Source organism: Sitodiplosis mosellana, unplaced genomic scaffold, assembly GCF_009176505.1.
Source record: "Sitodiplosis mosellana isolate CC-2019 unplaced genomic scaffold, AAFC_SMos_1.0 Smas_scaffold_6226, whole genome shotgun sequence".
NCBI lineage: Eukaryota > Metazoa > Arthropoda > Insecta > Diptera > Cecidomyiidae > Sitodiplosis > Sitodiplosis mosellana.
The window spans coordinates 15,229,325-15,255,281 of record NW_022601467.1 but is presented as its reverse complement, the minus strand read 5'-3'; the positions used below and the strand labels follow the sequence as shown (position 1 = coordinate 15,255,281).

At 37.7% G+C, this 25,957-nt stretch overlaps 1 protein-coding gene across 2 annotated transcripts in view; it reads right to left on the bottom strand.

The window, feature by feature from the left end:
- The window catches only part of LOC129578147 (capon-like protein), a 109,932-nt gene that overhangs the window by 22,140 nt on the left and 61,835 nt on the right, over positions 1-25,957 (bottom strand). For both annotated transcript variants that reach the window (XM_055466310.1, XM_055466305.1), the window contains exons 3-5: positions 5,618-5,689; positions 2,465-2,560; positions 1,991-2,155 (exon numbers count right to left, since the gene is read on the bottom strand). In XM_055466310.1, the coding sequence (XP_055322285.1) occupies positions 1,991-2,155; positions 2,465-2,560; positions 5,618-5,689 (333 nt within the window). The remainder of the gene's footprint in view (positions 1-1,990; positions 2,156-2,464; positions 2,561-5,617; positions 5,690-25,957) is intronic.

The window sequence follows — 25,957 nt, the reverse complement described above, 5'->3', positions numbered from 1 at the left end:
TGTTTTTCTCTCTATATCACTCTCTCGCCCTATCGTTCCCTTTTTTATTCTCGCGTACGTGTTTTATACATTTGTGATACAGTGAACATGTTGACTAAATTTCCGAGAAGTGCGCAATGACAACACGAAATTTCCAGTATTTTCGTTCGCAATGAATTTTCAGTAATGATTAAATAAACTCCCGTTGTGTGTCTCTCTCCGCCTCACATCAAATTTGGTGCACACCATCGTCTCGGTCTACTCTCGGGTACGAGGAAAAGAAAAAGAAAATGCAAAAAGGAACAGCCGAAAAGAAATCGTAGAAACGTTACGGTGCGAAAACATCAATTAAGCCAATTGAGATAGTACATCGTTTTTTACGGTTCATGAATACGCACACACACACACAGAGAGAGAGAGAGAGAGAGAGAGAGAGAGAGAGAGAGAGAGAGACCAAGCATTCGGCGCGTCAACATATATTTCAGGCCGAAAGCTTTTGATAGCCTTGTGTAAATAGCATGACGGACAAACAGTCAGTTCGACTGGTGCTTGCTTTGCGATATGCTTTTGTTAACGTAGAAAATAAAGTGCGGCAGTCTCGTCTCTGCCTGGTAACATTTCTTCTAACATTTCCTCGAGTATTTTTCAGTCAATATTTCAATGGGATGAAATCTTCATACTCTTGAGCACATAAAACGATGGCAAGCACAGGCACAACGGATGTTTGCCTTCGATGGACGATGTCACTGTTATCGTTGTTGTTGTTGCTGCCGTTGCTACTGCTGCTGCTGCTGCTGCTGCTGCTGTCACTATTCCTTCATTGAGTGTATGTGACGCAGTTCCTGTATACTCTTTTACCTACTTCAGCATACCCCAAAAATGCTTAAAGTAATTGACGCTTTGATAAATGGTCAGGATAATGATGTTGATATTGATCTAAGTCTTCATATTGTAGTTGTTGTTTTTTATTCATAAATGTTACAAGCTGTTTAACTAAAATGATTCGCTCTTGATTTTTCCCGGTGACGCATTTTCTTTTTGCCTCTCTTTTGAGACGATTAACAAAAATTGGCGACTATAAAAACGGAATGATCGATATAGTTGGTTTGGAATCAAATTATACGATGTTTAAATGTAAATTGGTTTTATAGACCAAAAATTGGTTGTATGAGTGAATGTATGCGTAGGCCAAAAATAGCCACTGTCGATCATGATGAGGAAGCAGTGGCTCACAGAAGAAGAAAAAAATTGATTACACTCAACGGAAAAACCGTAAAATCATGCAAATGAATAATTAATCGAAGAATTCTACAACTGAAAATATTTGTTTTATTTCCCTAACTCCTAAAAATGAAAGCCCATTTGGAATTGCACGTGCTTTCGTTTGGTTTTTATTGTTCGTTCCGGTGCAGAAAGGAAGAAAAAATTCCCTCTTATGAATAACAATGAGTTCGCCAGAGGCGAAACCAAGGTTTTTTTTCTCTCACTAAATCCATATGTTCGTAGCAACAAGAAGAAAGCCAATACCGAATGGTTGTGAGTAGTGTTTTAGACGGAGAGAGACCGAATGAAAGAAAGTGAAAACGAAAGCGAAACGATTATGGGCAGAGCATGTGAAAACTGCTAGCAACGTGAATTTGTTAAAGTGAAATGAATAATGGTAGAAAACTTCCGATTTCCGGTACCAAATGAACGGCACAGCTTCCACTCGGCCATAAATCTTTGCAATCTGTGTGTATTAAATTCGTCCGACAATTTCAACTGATTTAGGTAAAAGAATAGTGGATTTTCTATTCCGTTTCTCTCCCTCAATGTTTTCCAATAATCATGTAAGTGTGTGTGTTGCTACTGCCCTTGTTGCTGCTATGCAGCCACAACCAGCAAATTCAATTTTGGTCACTTGGCGATGCGAAAGAATAAGAGATTCCTCCATTCTTTCCGATGAATTTTTACATATTTGGTCCGCATTTAACCTCAAAAAATCTCCTCTTAAAAAAAAAGAGTAACCTACCTTTTTATTGCTTTTGAACACTGAGCATTTGAACGTATCCGTACTGCCATCTCTTGCAATATAACTAAATATTTTGAGATCGCTGCTATCGTGTGAAACATAAAAAATCCTATAAATTGGATGACTCGCTAGCTCTATGTCGTCATCGTCAGACCATTGCTTTTTCTGCAAGAAGAACAACAACAACAGTGAAAAATAAGCGTTAGCAAAGATGAATGAAGAGAATGGAATTAATAGTGAGTGGGTGCATCAAATAGAGGAAGGAAGGAAAAACAAATGAAAATCGGTTGAAATTAAATCAAAATCAAAAGCATACAATTTCACTCGCCCTCTTCATCATTGCGTCAATATCCGACTACAATCAAAGTCATGCCAGAGATATGGCACCGAGTGAATACATACCATTTCATATAGTGTTTCGGTTTATTTAATATATATATATATAGCAGCACCTGCACAATTTTGTGAACTTACCTTCCGTTTTTTCTTTTTCAACGAAATTTTAACGCCATCCACCGATACATGGAGTGTTACTTTACGCTTTTTCAGATTTTGTACTTTGCATTCATACTGGAAAATTGAAAGCAAATAAAAACCAGGATTAAAATAAACAATTTCAATGATATTACGTTTTGGAGTTGCCTCTCTCTTTCTCTCTGTCTATACAGGAGATATTTTTTTTTGTTCATGGCTTGTCGTTGTTCGTGATTTCATTTGATATGCTTTTTCACAGTGCTCAATGCTCGGGCACAAAGAGTTCTTTTATTTCTTTTATTTAAAATTATTTTGCAATTTGTTTGATCTCGTTTTTTCATGCTGTGTGCTTTTCTGTTTAACCCATGGAAAAAGGATGAACGAGTGAGACTGGCTCATTCTATTAATCCGTATTCAATTTATAATTATTCAGTCTATTATGCGATTGCAAAATATACTCGACTCACTACTAAACTACGGAATTCAAATGGATTTAAGGTAGATGAGGTTTTTTTTCCGTCGAAATCCATTTAAAATTCCATTTTAATCCATTTTGCCATAACACATAACCCAATTGTTATTTTCATACCAATAAATGTGTGCAAATCATTTTAAATTGTCAAAATTTTCAAGCTTTTTTCAATACCACATCTAATTAATTCTAATTCAACTATTCATTCAATTTAATCGGGAATGTATAAAATAATTCTTGCCTGTTTCGTGGTTAATAATCAACTAAGCCGAACCAAACCAAACCAATCTTGGCATTGCATGTAACATGTAAAGCATTTTCAACATAATCTCAATAAATATAAAATGTTGTAGTACATTCCATTGCCGCAAACAAAGTATATACAGAATCTGAAGTGTGGGGCTTGAGTTGTGTGAAAATGTTGCAAAATGAATGTGGCGTGCGGTAGAGGGGTGGTGCTTAACATAAAATCCACTTTGTATTGATTAGCCAGGAGATGTCATTTCAAGATGTGATCTTATCAGAAGTAATTCCAATTAAAAGTGCGTCACTTTGTACAATACGATGCCATTTGCGATTCCATTAATTTGAAAAGTGTAGCTTAATTTGATAGTGCCAATAGCGAGCAAAAGTTTAGCAAATACAGTAGCATTCGATATCATCAAATAATAAATGATGTTTATGTGGCAAAGATAGTCTGTGTATATGATTGTACGGTTTTGTAATTGCTCGTATGGGTTTTTCTATGTGCTAGAGTGACAAGCATCAAATATATTCGTAAGCAATGTGAATCTCAGCTGTTTATTTGCACTCAAGCCGACTTAAGCAATGCTAACACTGTCGTTGCCGTTGTCGTCGTCGTTAGCATCATCCTCATACACATAGTAACAAGTAATTGCGACTGAAAGTGAAGACGTTTCTTTCCTTAATATATTTGCTTAGCCGCAATTCGTAATTATAAATTTTCATTTTGTTCCGTCGTTTTGTGCATGTGTTATGTGTTTTAATCCCTTGTGTATAAACGGCGCTGAATACGGATCGTGGATTTAGCGTTAAGGCCATGTATCTGTATTAATTGCACGTAAACAATTGTCAACAACAATATCATGTTAAACATTTGTCACAAATTCGTATGTTAAGCGGCTTCGCTGGAAAATATGGTGTGCGTGGCATTGAAAGAAATTGACGGGAGATAAGAAGAGGGTGACGCTCGCGGAAAAAGCACTTCTTAAACACCTGAACACACATGAATTTGGCGTATTTGTTTGTTGGATTAATGGTGAGAGATTTTGTCGCGCATTCATCATTTCGCACGAATATCAAATATCGTACGTTTTGTCGATGTTAAACATGTAAATTCGTTGCATTAGCGGGGTGTTATTCGTTGGAACTCCTGAACAATGTTGACTGATTTTTGTTCCCTACTTACCGTCTAATTTTTTTGCCATGTAAAGTGAATTATTACAAATGAATTTCTTTATGTGTTTTCCCTTTTTTTGGGGGGGGGCTAGAATCGGCTGTACGATTTTCAAGCCATATCAAAGAAAAGCTTTTCAACAAACAAACGGCACCGACACAAAGTTTAAGATGGATGACGCAACGAACGACCGGCGAAAAGTAGAAGAAGAAAAAACGCAAGGAACGCACTGAAATTTATCACTGTTGAATATAAATGAGTTCATTAAACCTCGCATCTTTGCTTGAATCGATTACCGAGCGTGTGTAAATGAAGCCGAATTTTGAACGGTTTTGTGATACAATTTTGCATTTATGGTAAAATGCTTTTTCGCTCTTATTCGCTCGTTTGCTCTCTTCTTTTTGTCGTGCTAAGTTTGCCGGCTTCGCCTCTTTTTGTTGTGTTTGGCGTATGTCGCTTCAACTCGAGTTATTTGCAGACACAAACACACACACACACACACTGTGCAAAGTTCACAGCCACCGAGCGGTGGCAGTGTCAATGATATCAGTAACGGCGGCACATAAAATAAAAGCACTCTATTCGATTCTCGACATTTGTTTGTCTATAACAGCTTTAATGCTCCGTTCTTATAGCGAAAATTAAATATTCTTGATAAGCAATTAAAAGTTAATTGCTATGAAATACTTCGTTTACAATTCATTCACATCGGCGCAAAAGTGCCGTCGAAAACAACACACAAGTAAACGATTTTGGAGTAGAAAGTACACGATCTCTCGTTGCGATTAGAAGAAAGACCGAAATAGACACAGATGGAGCGAGAGAGGCTGGGGCACTTCAACCTCTCTTACTTTTGGTCTTTCGGCAAAAGTTTGGTTATCACGTTTGATCACTAATTTGTGCAATTTGCGGCGGTACTTATGGATATTTGGTCTCTTTGCACCTAACCGAGTTGAGTGGCTATGAAAATTGAATGTCGACTTCATGTCACTTTATTCAAAACTTTTCATTTTCATGTAAAATTTTGCGACAAAAATTGTATCCGAAATTTTTCTTCCATTCTGCTCTCTCTCTCTCTCTCTCGCCACGTCTTCAAAGATTCAAGCAAACCCGTATTTCGGTGCAATCCCAGTTGGATTGAAAGGAAGAGAGAAGAAAAAAAAATTCGGTTCTGATGCGACACAAATGAAATCACGAAAACTTATTATAATTAGAATAAATTGAGGGTTCCCTTTCAAAATATAAACGGCTTTTGACTACTTACACGTATTCTTCGCATTGCCTGCACAATTTCAGTCCGGCTGTTGGGTCTTGGAACCTCTTGCCATCCAATCAGCTGTAATGAAATTGGAGAGAGAGATATGGTTGGAATAAATTAAAAATTTAAACTTGAACATTCAAAATTCAAACTGTGATTTTGTAATTTTATATATATTAAAGAAATTGCGGTACACACAGATTATGTCTTTGAACTTTTGTTTTTCGAGCCTGCCGCATTTGTGCTCTCCGGAAATGACTGCGGCATCGTGTCTCTAACGCAGATTTCTCAGTCAATTGCATAATTGGCCGACCGAAAAACGGTACGAGGAAAACAAAACCATACTAAAAAAAAATCTTCATCCAGTTGCAAAAAGCAATTAATAGTTAATAGGTCTTTAAGACTGTCGTAGTGAACAGCGTCTTAAATGCATTTAGTGGAGAAAATTCTGACTTTCAAATTAGCATGAAATTCATATCATTTGCAATGTCTCTTTCACTCTACCTCTCTCAACCGCTTTCCTTCTCGGCTGAAGAAAGTGATGAGTTTGGTGCGAACAAGTTTTATACGTAAAGTTAATTGATTGTTAGCAGGAGTATTTCCGCTAACCAACCAATTACCGAACGTGTAAAAAGTTTGCGTTTTCGATGTTTTACACTTTTCCTTCAAGTACTTTTCACTGTATTTTCATCCACGCGTGCATTCTCTCCAGAGGCGGCCGTGTGCGTTTTCGTGTGAAATGCGAGTGCTAGAGGGAGGGAGAAAGAGAGAGAGAGAGAGAGAGAGAGAGAGAGCAAACGGTGAACGGTGTGCAAAATACACTCGATAATGTGTAACATTGGACGATTTGTAGGCATTTGTAAGCATTGCGAAATTCAATTTATATTATATATCATTCACCGTTTGTCGCTTCAAATCTAATTTTAGGTGTTGAGTTTATTTTTGCTCGGTGCTTTTAATATGAAATGTGCTTGACTATTATTAGTTTGTGAGCGAGGAGGAATGAGAGAGTGAGAGAGAAGCAAAGTGTGTGCGAGTAAGAAGCGTTTGCACGCCATCACGCAACTATTGCAAATTCAACAACGGCAATACGAACAAAATTCATTATGTAGTTTTTCGACTGCAGACAGCAACAGCAGCATCGCAAACAACGAGTTTAAATATCCCATGGGACACACTTGTTGTATGTTTTTTACTTTGTATTCGGCTTTGCCGATGCGGATCATTTTAATTTTATTCAAAGGTCAGAAACATCTGTCTGCACTCGGCACTGCAATTTTGATTTAATCAACGGAATAAGCCGTTGTGTACCATCTGTTTGGTTCGGTTTGGTTTTTTTCTTTCATTTTTCGGGGCGGTTTTAATTTGTGTTTGTTGCCCGTCGTTACTCTTCATAAATTTGTGTGTTTTTTTTCTTCTCTATCTCTCTCCCTGTGTGTTGTTATTGCTTTCGCTATTTTCTAGCGGACCTAGTTTTAGCCCACGAGAATTGGCCCTATCGAAACAGACGTCGGCACACAATCTATGTTTATAATTTCAGAATATATTGACGTAAGCAAAAAGGCGTTCACACTGTGCATGTTTTTTTTTCCTCGTGTGCATCGCACATTGCATTGCATTGCATTGCGCGTACACCACAAATACACATAGCATAAAAAAAAATTGCGCGAATGCAGTTTCCTTTCGGAACAAACAGAACAAAACCGACCGAGAAAAAAAAATCACGCGAAATTGGTGCAGATCTCGCGAAATTCAAATTGGCCGTTGAAAAAACAACAGAAATTAGCGTTAGCCACTAACAGAGTCAAATAGAGAAGAATGAAACGCATCAAATGAACACAGGACTATATATATATATATATAACACATCGGTCAATAAGTCCCGAGCCTAAGTAGGAAAACAACATTTTTTTGCCAAAATTCAATTTTATTCATCAACATAGTCCCCTTTTAGAGTGATACAATCATTCCAACGCCTTTCTAGCTTTTCGATACCAGTTTTGTAGAACGATTTGTCCTTGGCCTCAAAATAGGCTTCAGTTTCGGCAATCACCTCCTCATTCGAGCCATATCTTTTTCCCTGGAGCATTTTTTTGAGATCGGCAAAAAGCCAGTAGTCACTGGGGGCCAGATCTGGAGAATAAGCCGGGTGGGGAAGCAATTCAAAGCCCAATTCATGCAGTTTGGCCATCGTAACCATCGACTTGTGACACGGTGCATTGTCTTGGTGAAAGAGCACTTTTTTCCTTGCCATATGAGGCCTTTTTTTGGCGATTTCCTTCTTCAAACGCGTTAGCAATGCTATGTAATATTCACTATTGATGGTTCTTCCCTTTTCAAGATAGTCGATGAATATTATTCCGTGCGCATCCCAAAATACTGAGGCCATAACCTTGCCAGCTGACTTTTGTGTTTTTGGGCGCTTTGGTCGACTTCCACCGGCTTCTGTCCATTCAGCTGACTGCCGATTTGACTCCGGAGTGAAATGGTGGACCCAGGTTTCGTCCATGGTCACATAACGACGCAGAAACTCGTTCGGATTGCGCTTAAAAATGGTCAAACAGCTCTCCGAATCATCGACACGATTTTTTTTTTGTTCCGGTGTCAACAAACGCGGCACCCATTTCGAACACAGCTTTCTCATGCCCAATGATCATGCAAAATTGTGTACACACTGCCTTTTGATATCTTTAGGATGTCAGCTATCTCCTGCAATTTCAGTTTGCGGTCGGCCATAATCATTTTGTTGATTTTTGTGATGTTTTCTGGAATAACTGCCTCATTTGGCCTACCAGAGCGTTCAGCATCATCGGTGTCCGTACGACCACGTTTGAAATCGGCAAACCATCGTTTGATGGTTGCAATTGATGGAGCAGAGCCCGGGTAACACTTTTGAAGCCATTCCTCAGCCTGAACGGTATTTTTACCCATTAAATAGCAATGATAAATCAACACACGAAATTGCTTTGAATCCATTGTTTTGAAAATTACAAAAGTAGCGTCACTTAAACCACTGTAACTAGGTAAATAATAGTCCAAATGTCATGAAATTTTGACAGTAATCTTTTGAAGGTTGGTACTTTCGAAAAATCATGTGGATATTTCATTAGTGGCGCCATACGGTGGTTAGGCTCGGGACTTATTGACCGATGTGTTATATATATATATATATATATATGTGCTAATCGATTTGCACCGCAATTTAGTCAAACAGTATGACGTACGCGGCAAACAGTGAATTTCGTCCCAATTTCAGTTCACACACAATAAATGACTGTTCAACGAGAGAAGGAAAAACCAAACGGAAATTCGTATCCTGCGTACGATGCGACAACGCACAATTAAATCATCAAATCAATGGATATAAAAAAGACGAACAATTAAACAAAATAGATGAATGACACAATAAAATGTTGGAATATTGCCGAAGCCAATAAAAATGGCTGGCTCACTGAAGTTGAGTAACTTTTTAATTGGTCGCAAACTTTATCGCCATTTAATGAGTCGGCCACTTTATTTACCCCTGACCAGGAACTGAGGCTATCCACAAGCATTCCCGCATTTTTCGCATCAAACATGCACAAGTATTGGCGTCATTTCAGACTAATCCCCATGTTTTTATGGCCATGTGTTGTTGGCTGTGACGTATGCACTTTAAATCATCACGAGTATAAATTCAATGGCAAAACAAATGTTCAATTCATTTGTTCTCCATTTACTATACAAATTGCCATCACGTCAAATAAGAACAGAAGAAACAGAGAGAAAAAAGATGAGAAACAAATGGCAAAAATTGCAAGCGTCCAATTGTGTATTTTTAGAATTGCTGTGCTGTTTGCTTTGAATGCAATTTGTTTCTATTTATAAGTCGCGGTTCTATTTCCGATGATCAAGGAGAACAAAGAATAGAAATGCATCAAGACGTTGTGTGTGCTTTGTGCAGGAAGGGGCCAAACACCGAACTCATTAAGCAAACACACACACACACACACACACCGCACCAATAAGATCTTTCACGCTTAACATAGATGCATTCGATCCACTTTACAAAAATAGCTGCGGCGTGCGTAAGCAACCAGCTTTTATCTATCCCTTTTTACATACGGTGTGCGTGTGTGCCTTTTACAACATCATTTCTTTTCGGTCATGTTTCGATCGCTAATTTTAACCACAAGTCACTTATTTTTGTAATACGTCAAATCATTGTTGCAATGAAGTTTTCACGCCATCCAAACCAATTTATTTGGGTAAATACGAATAAATTGTGATCAAAACATGATTTATTCGTTGCTTATCGATCCGAATTCAGTTCTAATTTGCAAGTAAATGGGATTAGAGTACAAACAAAAAAGTCGAATGATTTTCTTTTCTTGATCAATGTGATCCATTTTGTTGAGTATCACCATGCTGAACATTCAATCATGTAACGCGAATAAATTTCACTGTTTGTTGTTGTTGATTCGAATAATTGATGGAATTCAGCTGTTGATTTAGTTGAACACTTTCTGACGAAAGGATCAAGAGCTCAATCAATAATACACTCGTTTTGTTTTGACACCTGACCTTAGTCAATGTGTGAAGTTATCAATCCAACATTTGTTTTATACACTGAGCGGGCGGAGGGGGTGGGGGAATCGCATTTCGAATCAAAATAGAAAAGATCACACCAAACGATGTACATGTTTACGCTTTAGGACCGTTGTCTAAATATAAATCACAAATTTTGACCCAATTTTTTTCGCAGTCAACTTGTGTATTTCGTGTCATATTTTATCATGAATGTGTGGCTTGTTTTGATGAACACATCAAGATCAGAATTTTAATGACAATTAATAACGTGTGTGATCTCTAACTCTAAATCGCCGTTAATCCAATCAAAAGAGTGCCACTTTTCTCGATTCTTTAGGTCTGATTTTCTTGTTATATTAAAAAGGAATCAGGCTATGGCATTCTTCAAATGGAACGTTAACATTTACGAGACGCGTTTTTCCCCAACACAAATAATATTTATTGGCTTGAGTTTGGCTCGACGAGATAAGCATTATTTGATGTTCTGTGCAATAGATTCCATTGAAGCGGCGGTAATACCGAGAAGTGATTTGTCAAGTAGCTAAAAGGATCCGTTCCATTCAGTCTTGGGTTTTTCTGCACACTTTTGCCGAGCAAACATGCAGGGCAATCATTGGTCTTTGGCAATAATTCAAATCAATATCAGCTGTTTTCATAAACAAGTAAGCGAGCAACAGCAACAACAAAATGCCATGAAATAAATGATAGAAAACCATTTTCAAGTATACGCTCCATTTATTTTGTCATCATTACAGTGGTTTTTTTCTTCTCTTCTGTACTGTCTCTCTTGACGCAATTTCATTGCGATGAAGCTACTAAAATGAATCTCGTCGTTGATTCGGTGCCGGTTAAAAGCGGCGAATAATGGTGACAATGGGGAAGAGAGATGGAATCGCTAAGTGTGTTTAACCAAACCAAATATTCGCTTAAAGGATCTTGTAAGCACAATACACACACACACACACAAACACACACGAGCAAAAAAAAATAACGAGAACTGAATGTACACGAATCGCGATAGTGGCAAATAGCTGGGTTGTGTATGATATGGTGTGTGTGTGTGTGTGTGTATTTTGCATTTGTCGTATTTGAGCGATGAAAAGCGCTATCCGATTTCATCTACCACTCATACACACACACATACACGTAGAAAACAGAGAATGAATGAGAACGAGAGAAAAAAGAGTCTTTGGCTATTACTTTTGTGGAATCCATGCTGCAGTTATATCCGCATTTGCATAATGTACTGCGTTGAATAAAGCATCAAGTATCCTTATTTTCGACTTTATCATGCTTATCGAGAATTTTGATCTCAATTTTCCAAATGGCTAATATGACAGCTAAAACACAATGCGCTCGTCGTTTGTGCTCTCGCTTTGGCCGTATTATCATTCAGCTTTTTCGTCGACGTTTCTTCCCCCTGCTTTCATTCTTCCGTCCATGCCGAAAATTGTATGGCTTTTTCATTTTTATTCAGCTTACATATCTTCCACTGGTCACAGCACATTCATATTACATTTTCGGTTCTTTTCTTTGGCGGAACACGGACATGGCTTGGCATTTGTTTCTGGCTATTCTTGCTTCCATTTTTATTACTGATGCTGATCACAAACAAGCAGATATTTACCAAAGCTTTGAGCATTTGCTACGTGTAAAATTTCAAGTTATTTCTTTGCCCCGAAAAAAAAAGTTCTATACATTTTTTTCCCTTTAAAAATGACAACGAAACACTATAGATTATATACACATACACACAGTGGGGCCAATGAATGCAAGGCGCGCGCGAGATACAAGTTTGTGGTGTTTTTATTTTTCAGTTCACATGCATGGTTATCAAAATGTGAAACGAACTGGAAAAATGTTATTACAATACATCTATTCAATGATTATGGCTTCCAATTTTTTTCTTCTGTCTTCTTCTTTCGTTCTTGATGCGAACATTCTACCATCATTCATAGAAATTGTTGTATAAATTTGGAATTTTTAAAACTCCCACGTACACATGATGCGATGAATTTGATGAACATTCGGTTGCGGGTAAATGCGTCAGTCTACCGAATCAATGTTCAAATCGGATGAGTAAAAGTGAAAAAGCTTTTTTGTTTTAACAACAGTCCATCGAAGGATTTGTATACATACAGTATTTGGCCACGGAAGTGATTGCGTTTTAATTGAAATCGCTCTTTTCCGAAATGATGTTAAAATGAAAAAAAAAACGCTTCAAAAACAAAGCATCAGGATATCATTTGAAATAGTGGATGATGCGCGGGCGGGTAGGAGCACAAGTGCGCTTCGGGCTAAGTGAAAAACGATTTGTTTTGGGGAAAAACAAACGTTGGCAATTTCGGTAGGTTACTTTTTTTTCGGCGTAGTCAAGATAACATTGGAAATTATTGCGAGTTTTTCCATTAACAAACTCAACACGTTTCGAATCACGAGTGAAGAGCGGCGCCCAGATTACCCGAAAACCTATTACTCATCGCAAAATGTTTTCTATCTTGCAGAGCATGCAGCCCATAGCGAACAATATTTACGCTAGACATTTCATTTTAATAGAATACCATAATCAATGAAATCACAATTTGTACAATATGGTTTTTTTTCTCTCTCGTGCGGTAGATGAGAGCCATGCCGCATGTTTCGAATTAAAGTTACGAGATATTGAATCATGGATATTCCATAGACCAATTTAATAAATATTATTTATCAAATATTGATAGCACTTTTGGATTCATTGCGATTCCATTTTCGCCCAATTCGATGATGAACGTGGGCCAGAGAGTGGGAAGTGAGCGAGTACGAAAATGTGAAGAATGTCGAAAGAAGAAAGAGATAGATCGTTTACTGTTGTTGCTTCAAGATATTCCATTACTTCTTTCACTCCGTTTACTCTGAAAGCGCGCGCTCACACACGCTAGTTATACACGCAAAGTTGTTATTTCTTTCAAGTGGCATCTATGAATGGAAAAACTTTCATTCGACTTGATTGTGTTTTGGAAGCTTTTTTTTTCTTTTCGCCGCGCGTAATGCAATAACATGCAGCATAAATAGGAAAAGCGACGACAACAGTAACAAAAAAAAACACACACACACACAGCTATCTAGCAGAGGCGACAAGCGAATAGCAAGTGTTAAGGAATTTTGTGGAAAGGAAAAGTGTGTACGTGTATGACTATGTCAACTTCAATATTTGCAATGTTTGTGCGATGTGAAGCGGTGAAATGAATGTGTGCGGCGACAGCGGCGGTGGTGGTGGTGGTGGTGGTAATGGTAGTGATGCTCTTTTCGCATATATTCTTTTTCACACCATCATCAGCAACATTTCGTTGTTTTTAATAACATCATTTTGTCTGAGTGCAATACATAAAATGCTATCTAAATATTTTCTCATTCCCGTTTGTGTGTGTGTCTGTGTTTACTGTTTTGCTTTTTCCCTTTTTTGTGTGTGCAAAATAATACTTGCCTTGACGTTGGTGGCACTTTGTGTGATGCTGCGTTTGTAGATTCGTGAAAATAAAAATACGAACGGCGACAGCAACAGTAGAAAAAAAGCGCAACTGAGACACAGAGAAAAGGTTGAGAACGGAGTAAAAGAGCGAAAGAGAAAAATTGTTTTTCATATCGTGTTGTTTTGGTGATAGCAAAACTTTGTGCCAATCTATCGTTCCGGCAAGCGCAAAAAAAGGAGTGAGACGGAATGTGCCATGTGTTTTTTTTATCCTCGTATGTGTGTCATTTATAAGCCATATAAATTCCGTATATCAATGCGTAAAAGTCTTGATGCTCTCATTCAATATTTATTTGGTGAGGAGAAGAAAAAAAATAACTATACTATGGATTCATGCACGCATTTCGAGTGTCTTTGCCATCCTTTATTCTCTTTTGCTACCTCTATCCGTTCGTTTTCAATAGCATTTTGGTTTTTTAATAAATAAATTAAATTCGTGACTTTTCCATCAATACAAATTTTTGAACGCTTTTTCCACTCACTCTCATACACACGCAGAGAGAAAATGTTTGCGCTTTTACTTGTGCACACACACATGCCAAATGGTTATAGCCTCTTTTGTACGAAGTGTCGTTTCATTTTCTCATTTCCCTTTTCAACACAAAAATAATAGTCAATTTTCTCTTCATCTTTCTCGCATTTTTTTATGCGCTCCGATCTGCTTTTTTCTGCTTTATTTTGCTTCGTTTTTAGAACATTTCACGTAGAAGCACCACATGCACATTCCATGCCAAATGTAGAAAGGCTACGAGCAACTATTTAATAATCCGGTGGAACAACTTCGCTGTTATAGTGGTTATGAATAATATTACGTGCGTCAAGCTGAGCAAAATCTTTCATTAACTTTCACACTGCGAGCGCGCTCGAGAGAGACGAAGCGAGAGAGAAAAGTTTTGCAGCAAAATGTACACTGTCACTGTGTGTTTCATTTCATTCTTCGTATATACTATAAGATCCACAACTGTGCACATATGTATTGGTGTCGCTTTTTCTTATTTAACAACAGCTACGAAATTTCTTTTGTGCGATTTGCTTTAAAATTTATATGACGAGTGAATGATATGGCAAGCAAAATGGGGCCAAAAAAAAAACTTGGATGTCAATAAAAGTGAGAAAATGATGTATGGTTTACGATGTGAGGGAATGGCGTACAAACGAACGAGAGTCCAGTCCTTATTTGAAATTCAATCGATGACTTCCGGTGACCCATTCGGCATGCAGGTTGTCACCATGTTTCAATAAGCCAATTTAATGTTGCAACATATCGGAACGATGTGAAAGATTTAACAGCGATAAAAATGTTTATGGTTTTTTTCATCTCACTTAACCCCCCCACCCCCCTCCCCCTTGAATGACTTCTCTTTGGATGCTCTTGACTAATGATTCAACGAAACGAATGTACGTTTCAACCCCTCCTCTTCCCCAACGACCACTTGACGCTGATTCTCGATTTTTTTTCCATATATCTAAATGCTCAACAACGCTGGATTTTATGTCGTTCATTCGATTTGTAATCCGATATAATCATGTGTTGATTGCCCGTCGATTTTCCACATCGGACACGTGCTTTCTGGTTAACATACAATCCAATTATGTTGGGCAAGGGATTTCTCGATTCAGTCAGAAATCAAATCTAATCTTGTTCGCCATTTCTCACTCTCTTGCCAACGCTATCACTTGCACTCATTCCCAGGCGAGTTTATATCTTTAATCTCTGTAATCGACGATTTCATCATTAAAATTGAAATACACAATCATCAGATAGATGCGATATCCGTTGTTCCGCGTTTTCTCTCTCTCTGCTGGACTTTTATTTTGTGCTCACGCTCTGTCCATCCATTGCAATAAAGTAGAATGTTCTGCTTGCTATACAATATATTAGACAATTGAATCGAACAACATCGTAACATTGATTGTATAATATTTTAAAGTATAGCCCACACATTACTAATACACAATTCCATACAAATCACTTGGACAATTGTGTGCCAGAGGCCGAACTGTGTCGTTCATTTGGGTTTGCGAAATATATTGACAATATATATATATACATGTGTGTATGTGTTGTCATTTTCAATAACGTTGCCCTTTTTTTCCGAACATCATCGGATTACTCTTGTTCATTTCACTTGTCGACCTGATCAAGTGAGGAATGAGCACAGGGAGAGAAAGGGAGAAAGCTTTTATTTGCGAAATGAACCTGAATGAAAGTGGACTGTTGTTGACGTGTTGACTCATCTGCATTGTCACACCGACATCTTAGTCGCTCAAATGAACAATAGACAGACACACACACACCCTCGGATCCGGTCTATTTCGGAACAATAACAAAACTGAAATGCTGGAAACATGCGCTCGAACAAAGCACGATTAGTTGAATTGTACACATGCATGTGCTGTAAACACGTTTGCACCAACTATTTTTTTTTTTTACATTTTCACCCTAAATCGAAATCCCATCTCATTTTCCATTGAAAATAATTTAAAACCCTTGAAAAAAGAAAGTAATCCATCTAGGATTGTAATGTAAATTTAAAAAAATCGATATTAAGCTTAGAGCAAGTTAATAACAGTGAAACTCATCAATTCATAACCTATCAACGATGCGGAAAGTTTTTACGGGAGTGAGAAATAGAGAGAGAAAGATCACACTGTTTTTGTGCGTCGGCTGATTTTAAGTGTAAGGAGTCAGTTTTTGATTTACCAGCGTGGAGGAGCTGATAAGATGAGTGTTCCATTAAATGCCCATTTAAAATCATTTGAACTTGAGTGTCTTTGTTGGTAAATTACATTACGGTTGGCCATGTAGTGCCGTGCACGCTCTTCTCCTCACCCACCTCTCCTTCTCTCCTTCCCGCCCACGGATTTCTTGTCCGGGCAATCGTCTCTCTGTCTTGAGCACACTAGACTCGGGGTTGAAACACTCTCTTATCTCATTCGACAAAAAACTAATTATAAAAGTTTTTCTACGTAAAACTTCATCATCAGATAAAAAAGGCAATTAAAAAGACAACACTTTTGCAAGCACATATACAGAGAGGAGGCGCGAGCGCTCACTCGCTCGCTCGGCGCATACATCAAGCAGGCGTTATCGCTGGTGTGTTTTTTTTTCGTTCGTCTTGTAAGCTGCTGTTATTATTATGTATTAAATGCTGAATATCTTATTAAATACAGGCGCGCACACCAGTTACAGCTCGTTGGGGTGTCGCTGCTGCTGCTGCTGCTGCTGTTGTTGTTGTTGTTGCCGCTGTGCGATTGTGTAAAATTCAAAAACACAAACATTTTGATTCGAATAAATGAGTGATTAGATGAGAAACGGCAAAATAGTGGCACATGTATCGACTGATATATCGCCGTAGTTAAGACGTATAGCTATTAAACTTTTGCAAAAAATTGGTGAGTTTTGATCATTGAACACTTTGCACTCATTAAAAGTTGTTTCAAACTATGAATTTCGTATTTATACGTTTATTCGCAGATTTACCCAGTCGCATGGAACAAGAGATGGATCGAGACAGAGAACGAAATTGTTTCGCACTACTGGATTTGAAAATTCCAAGCCGAAGACAAACATACACCTTTCCCTCTCCCTCTCTCTCCCTCTCTCTCACGATGAGTATGAGAGAAGAGTCAAGTTCACAAAAATAATGACAAATGTGAATATATGAGCTGCTATACTTTGGTACACACCGTGTGGTTGCGTGAGTGTGTATGTGTCTTGCATATCAAATCTCGTGCAAATGTGTTTGTTTGAAAACACTTTAATACAGCAAACCGAAATCTAAACCAATTAATTACGCAATCGACCGACTTGAAACTTGAGCTGGGTATTCGAATATTGATGAATTGTTTACAAACAAAAAGTATTTGCTCTCTTTGTCAAAAGTTTCTCGGCATTGTTCTTTAATCAATGCTCAAAACATGCAAATTCGTCGTCTTTTTATTACGGTGCCGAGGTACAAACTGTTGCTACAAACGGTTAATAGACACAACACAGCGGCTGAACTTTTGTTGAAACTGGAATTATAATCGACATTTTGCGGCTGTGGACGCAAACACCAAGCAGTGCAAACAACAGTAAATTATTCGCATTGATTCGATATAAATGATGCACTATGCAATTGGAAAATATTGTCATCTCTTTAAATATTGAAAGACACCAATAAATAACCATGGACCATTGTGATTTATTGCAGTGAAGGTTTCTTTTTCTTCTATTTTGCTGTTGTCAGAAAACCTCACTCTCTGTCCATGAAACGATGGAGATGCTTAAAATAGCATTACAAAAACGATGATGAAAGATCCGATGCACTCTTTGGCATTTCATTCATATTAGCCAATTAAATGGGATGCCGTACTGGTGTACATGTACACATTGTACACACCACTAAAAATTCATCACAGCACTGAGATTAACGATGAAACATTGATGTAACTGTGTGTTATGAAACGGACATCGTCTGCTTCGGACAATTGCATCTCATCTCTGCATTCTCGTTTGAACATCCCCCTCTCTGCCTCTCTCACTCTGTGTATGCCTCGCACATCACACTGTGTGTCGTCAACAATGTACCATGTTTATTTTTCAAACACCAAAATAGTAAACATATCATTCGCATCAACCCATATTTTGCATTTCGAAAATTGAATTTATTAATATGACTTTGCGTGATCGCTCGCTCGCGCTTGTGTGCGTTTGTGTTTGTGTTTGTATGTGTGTGTGAATGTTGACGACAGTTTGTTGAATTTAAGCGTCCGCATTGTTGTTGATTTTCAAATAATTTTGGTGTTGAAATGAATGATGAGGTAATGATTTTATCTCATTGCATCTCGATGGTCATGTAAAATGTCAGAAATTGAATAGCATTCAATTTTGTGCAAAATGTGATATGATGTGTGCACATCAAATATTAAGAGTTTATCTCGCGCATAATATAGTGTGTATGATGTGTGTATATATTGTATTTTCAGTATTTACGCTGTGCTGACGACGTGTTTGATTTTCGTAAAATCGTAAAATACACCAAATGCGAATCATAAATTATTTCTCAGGTCGGTCCAAAAACCAGGAAACGAGCCATGAGCCACATACAATCAATAAAAATAACATGAAAACGCATTTAACTCTCTCTCTCTCTCGCTCTCGGATGCTAGAGACGTATCTTTCTCTATGTAGCTCTCGCTCGCTCCCTTGTTCGCTCTTGCGTCTGTCAACCCCTGCGTCTGTCTGTGGCTTTTCCTCTATTTTACTTTTAAACAAGTCACGATGCATGAAAACGCTATAATCCTCTTGAGTGGTCATAATACCGAGGCACACAGCTTACGCTGTGGAATAATAGAGCGCACTCATTTACCCCGTGCAAAGCTCGAGATATCGTTTCGTACGCTTTATATGCGCGATTTCATACGTGGCTTTTTCGATGAGAAATAAAAGTCGTCATTGTTGTTGTCATCGCCATCATCATCGTATCGATGCCATTTTCGTGCTGAACTTATTGAAAAAAGGGAATTGGTGTTCGAAAAAAAGAGTATGTAGCTGCCATCAATGGCCACGTAAAGCTTTAAGTTAAAAGATTATTGTTCATGACTTTCTAAATAGATTTCAAAGAGTAAATCTGCTTTATTTTTCACATAGCTCACTCTCTCTCTCTCTTTCTCTCTCTCTCTCCCATGTTGATGCTTTTTTCCGTGTTCTCCCGACGATTTTCGAGTTTTATTGAAATTAAACGAATATGAAAATGAAACCATTCAACGATCTGCAGCACAATGCAATCGTTACAACGGCTTTGTAATGGCGATAAGAGTGTGTAACATATAAAAAAGCGGCAATTGAAAAATATTATCGAAAGATTTGTGGAAAAATCGCAATTGAAATCAATTTTTCATCTTGATTTATTGATTCGTCAATGAGGGCAAGATAGAGAGAGATATCATCTCGTTTCCCCACTCTCTCAGCATTCGGTACTTGGCTTGTTTTTGTGCTGCCAGACAAGTGCCGAAAGAAATGTCTGTCTGAAACAAATCTTCACTCGAGCTATTATAATTTAAAAATGGGAGACGCAATGGAAGAAAAAAAAAATCGTAGCTGAAATAACATTATTTAAGAGTACTTTTCAATCATTCTCATTCTTTGGGCCTTGATTATGCAAAGTAAAGAATGTTACCATATCGAGAGAGAAAAAGTCAAACACACACACACACTCATACATCCAGAAATACCGCTTTATGAACTTAAGCTACGAAAAATTAAACCAAGTGGAAGCTGATTGAAATCGTAGTGAGTGCTGTATTTGAAGCCTGGTGTCACGGTTTTTTTTTGCTCACTATGACTTGCGATAGAGCGTCCACAAGACAATTGAACAGAAAAAGGACAGAACTAGAGCACACACAACTCGAGTACGAAAAATCATAAAGAATAAATTGTAACGACGTCTACCGCGTGCTAGTTGGTTCAACAATCTACCACGATAATCAACGCCATTATGGTAAAAGGAGTCGAGCACTCCAGGATTTTTCGTGCAACGAAAACTCTTTTTGCTGGTGTTGAGTTTGTATGTGGTCGAACATCAAAGTTATTATGATGGCGAAAACGAGAGAAGAAAAATAAAGAAAAACAAAAAAAGGAAGAAAAAACCAACGAAAAGAATGGAACTAAAATTGCCTGAATTTTTACGATGCAAAAATGTGCAGCATAAAATGGAATGGTGACGAAAAATGGTGTGCGATGGATAAAAAATAAAAACGAGAGAAAGACGAAGAAGAAAAGTGTTGACGCTTCTCTTGGGAGAGAATAAAAGCGAATTTCATGTGCCATAAAAAGCATTCATTGGATTGTAAAACCATTTTACTGGATAACGCCAACACATTGGCCAACCGAGCAGCAACAATAACGCACAAAGAAAAACCGTACAATATCTTTCAATTGTATAGGAAAAAGATGAATGGCAAGTAAAGTGGATGAAATATGTCATAATGGACGGCACAAAGCGAGTGAACGAGCGAGCGAACAGCAAGGAAAGCAAATTGAACTGCAAGAAGATGGTAGAAAAAATTTCACTTATTACAAATGCTAAATCATTATCGCTCAACCTCAAGGTAACCAATGCAAATGTATCTCACATAAGACGTTCGCTCGCGAATCGCAATGCTTTTTATTCCGTTCGCAGTCGGTTTTTTTTCTCTCTGCTGTGTTCGTTAGTTACGTGTTCGAACATTCCGTTTTCGCTTTGAATCGCAAAGCAAAGGAGATACTTCCCACCGATACCGGCGATGATCATGGGAATTCAATACAGGGATGCAAAATAGTATCATCTCAGTCTTTTTCTTTTTTTGCTCGTTCAGACCGCACTTTTTTTTCTCATCTCGTCATTTTTATTACCATCATTCTCATTTCGGATGGAATATTAAATAGAGGTAATGTTCATTCCCACAGATATTTCGCGTACGCTTTTGAACATTAGCCTGCAGCAGTGAGCAGTTTCAAATGCGAGTCAGTCAACGAGAGAGAGGAAGGAACTGGAGATGAAAAACGGACAAGAGGAATAATATCAACCCATTTTCTCTATTTTCATTTCTTTGTGATTTTGTAAGCGATTTTCATTTCGTTGCGTCTTCATGTTATGCGATCTCTCTCTCTCTCTCTCTCTCTTTCCCAAACACACACATACTGTGCCTCCCCATTTTTTGCATTTCCTCGCTTCACTAAATTGTCATTCTATGACTTAACAAAAGCTGTCATTTTTGGATGAATGGAACTCTGAATTTTTTCCTACTTGCATTCGTGCTGTTGTCTTGCACAAGATTTTTACATTTACATTGCTAATGGATTTGACAAGGTAACAACGGAGAAGACAAATGTAAGAATTTTACTTTTTGCACTCATTTCTTTTTCTGTGTCTGTCTCATCTCATTGTATGGAAAAACGGTATGCATTCTTATCGTTCGTCCAATTGCCTTTTTTTCCTCCCCATTCGCCGATGTAATCTTGACATTTTGATCCATGCGCTATCTCAGACTTTTGTTTGAATGATGATGATTACGTTTCACGCCATTGTTAGCAATTATGCATAAATACTATTGAATTTAATGACTGAGACAATTGCAAAATGACAGTGACGGCAACGCGCGCGTCTCCAAACTTTTTCTTCTAGAATTGAAACGGCGCGCATTCTCATTTTTATTTTTCATCTTGTACACTTCGTGACTATGCCATGATTCCGCATTTGATAACATATTTCAAGTGTTTTTTGTGTTGTGTGATTACTGGTTATTTGTATCGCACGTAATTTTCATTTAAGCTCTGGTTCGTTTTCGATTTTTTTTTATCGTTGTCAAATTGTGTGAACGAATTAAAGAACGTAATTTATGAGAATAATTATCGCCAATTCAAGTGAATCTCTAGTGTGTTTGATAACAAGACGAAGCTATTACTGCTGATGCTGCTGATGCTACCATTGTCGAACCGAGTGGCTTCGAATGGAACGCAAATTATATGTTTGCAAAATTACGATGTAAATGCTACTTGAAAGCGTTTTAATCGAATTGTTCAGCAATTCTGTTCGATGTATAATTAAACAATGCTTCGAAACACGCTTTTTCACTTTTGTCGAGCTGCCTCCACACATTGGCATCGCTCAACAATTCAGTTAATGCTTAATGTGTCGAGAGTACTTCTTTTACTTCCTGAAATCATCGCTTAATGTCCTATTATAAGCACGCGTGGATGTTCTTTCATTTGTCTGGCGTCTGCTGTGGTGACGGCGGTGGCTGTGGCTGCGGCTGCGGCAGCTTCAATTTTTTTTTCATTTTTTCTCTGGCTTATTCCCGAACTAGAGTCGTCAACCCGCCACCAGCATCTTCGCACTGCGCACAAAATTCTACCCGTTCAAAATGCAAATTGAAGTTTAAAGAAAGCAACCAGCAGAAGAAAACACAATCTATCTTATCATATCGCAATTTTTCTTTCCAAAGCACAATCCTTTTTCGTTTCTTTGTTTGGTTTGGTTTATTTTGTGTTATTGCAGCGTGTGTGTGCGTCTGTGTATTTATGTACCACGGAAACAAAGTTCCGAAACCAAACCAAACGAAAACGAAAAGTTATCGTGTTTCGTTGGAATCGTGTCTTTTGCTCCGCAGAAAGATAGACAGTGAAAAAAGCGAGCGGAATTCACACTTCCATTTATTCGAACATTTATTGCCGATGCCGCCGCCGCCGTCTTTTATCTCTCGGTCGGGTATTAAGTGCTTCAAGTCGGTGGAAAATGCTTCATAGTTTAAAGATAAACTCACAAATGCAACATCCAACTCATTATAATGGATTTGTGCAATCAGTGATGAAACCAGTGCCGTCTTAGCCTGGAAGCGAATGAAGCAGCCGCTTCAAGGCCCTGCGATTTCAGGGGCCCCGAGCTGCTGAAAAGGCCCTTGAAATATTAAGAGAAAATCTTATTAAAGAAAATTGAAAAAAAAGCACACAAAAAATACAAAAATTCTCAAATTTATTTCAATCTTCGTGGTTTGTTTACTGTCTACAAAACAGATGATGCGCGTGACGACGACGCCGTGGAAATGGTTTTGGCCCTATTTATTTAGCGTAAATCAAATCATCAATTATTTCATCGAAATCCAAATTATTCAAAATTTCACATTCAACCACTGAGCAGAAACGATTGAATGTCAAATAAGAATGAGTAATCAAAGAATTTCAACTGCAAGACGAAAAAAGTCATATACATACATATATTTCGCCTAATTTGTTGTTTCTGTCTTACTTTTTGAATGTAAGTAGTGTGGCCCACTTTTTAATAGAATGGTCAGTGGTATAATTGTTTACATATCAAAATATAAACAGTTTATCGATCAACCGGTTGAGCGAAATTCTTTATTGCTAAGTATGGTTGACTCTTCCAGACGAATGTAATTAAACATAGAGGGAGAATAGAGATAACGATAGGTTTCGTTTGTCAATTCGAATCGGATGTTGAGACATATATACATTCGTATGAATAAGAGCGTTCATGTCCAGCAGTATTGAGCAGTAATCAAAAAATAAATGAAAAACGGCATAGTTTAATAACTCTGAATTCATCTTTTTGAATTCAATCGAAATTGGCGCAACATTCGAAATATTGAATTTTGTGCTATTGAGAAAAAAAATTTAGGGCCCCGGAAAATTTTTGCTTCAGGGCCCCCGAAAGTGCTAAGACGGCACTGGATGAAACCATTGAAAAAGAAGGCAGAGAGAGAGAGAGAGCGAGAGAGCGAGAAAAAAGCGCCCGACACCAACACCATTTCTATGACGTGTTTTCGTACTTTGCGAGCAACAAATTAAAATTGTGTTCATCGTTTCAGAATTTTTATTTCGTTCCTCCGGCGAGCTGTGCTCTTTTAATAACGAGTTTTCAGCACATAACATTCCAATTTGCATTTATTTTCAAACTATTCGCAACCAATTTTCGTCTGTAATGCATGTAACGTACTCCATTCTAATCGCATACTTTTCGGCAACTTTGAACTCGAGTCAAGCCGAAAAGTTAACCAATTTCACTCATGCGAGAGAAAGATGGTGAGAGAGCGCAACGCGCACGAATATGCCGATTTTCCAAGAAACGGATTGGAAAAAGCACGGGCAGCTGCAACGTATCACCTCAAATACGAAAAGCGCCATCTGCACATATTTGACTATTCAAAGTGAACTAGCTGTCATCAGTATCGATGAGTCATCAATGCTCAATTTTGGGTCATTAACGGTACATTGAAAATTGCAAAAGTGCCGTTTATGACCTAAAATTGAACATCAATGACTCATCATTACTGATAACAGCTAGTTCACTTTGAATAGTCAAATATGTGCAGATAGCACTGCAAAATCGTTCATCACTGACAAACGTCAAATTAGTATGGAAAGAAGTCAATGTTGCAGCCTCCTGAAAAAGCATCACTGGCTGGCCTTCATTAAACGCGAATGAAAATGCGAATTGGATGACTGGGCGCGCTGAAAAACAACTGGATAGTCTTGCACAAATAAAATCACTCGCGCGCACTCCTCCAACACGACGATTTGACGTTTTCCAATTTTAATATTATACTATCATTAGCAAGGTAAGTGCTTACTAGCTCGGAACATTTTTAGCACTACATGAAATGTAGAGCTACTAATCTGCGTTTTTTTTCTAATACTTTTTCGAGCCATGAACAGAATTAGAGTGGTTTTCAATTTTATGCTCATATTTTGTATTCAATTCAAACTAGTGGCAGTAACGACAAACAAGTGCATAGTATCTCGAAACGCTAATCAAATTTTTATTATCAAATGTTGTTTAAAATTTACATTACTTTTTCCTTCTTTTGTATAGTATTCTCCGAGTCTTGAGCATAATGAAAGTTAATTTAGATTCTATGCTCATATTATTTATTTAATTTAAAACAGTGGTAGTATCTTTCAAAAAAGAAATCAAACCAAGATCTTGCAATTCATTTTTGAGATAACTGAGAAAATCTTTTTTCTGTATCAACTTTGTTGCAAATATATATCCTTCGTATTATGTTTTTAATCCATAATATTTTTAAAAGGGACGCCTTTTAATGATATATTACTGCAAAATTACTTAGATGAAATACATTTCATGTAGTGCGCAAAAAAAGTAGTTTGTTGTGAAGCAAAAAAGTAGAATAAATAACTGAAATCTCAAGAACGCAGAGCGGAGCGAAGCGAAGCTCTGCGGTCTTGTTTTTATTTCGCTTTCTCTTCGTCAGCATAGGATCTGTGTGTGTGTGTGTGTGTGTGGCGAAAAATTAATAACTTTGTCATAAATTTCAACTAATTTTAGTTCCTGAGAAATGAGAATTTATGTGGACGCATAACAAATTGTAAGGTTGGGCGACCGTGTTATTCGCTGGATGAAAGCTCAACAACATACAAACAAAAAAAAGTACCGAACACACGACGAATTTCGGTTTTTCTGCTTCCTTTCGGTGAACCGTATTTTTTTCTTCTTCGTCATTGTAAAAGACGTGTATTTTTACTGGGTGTGTAAAATTCTTCGCTTTTTTCGGCTTTGCAATGAATCGACACAAAAAACAAAATTTGTTTCACCGCAAAAGGAAGATTTATAGGCTCATCATAAGTTTTGTGTGAAGCTTGTAGACGAAGATGGAAAAAAAAGTATGTCTGTGCATAGAAGCACTTAAAGTGTGCAGGCGCAGCTACTTTCTTCATTCTTTTCTATTGCTTTGCGTAACATTAATGAAAAAAAAAAAGGAAGAAGCGA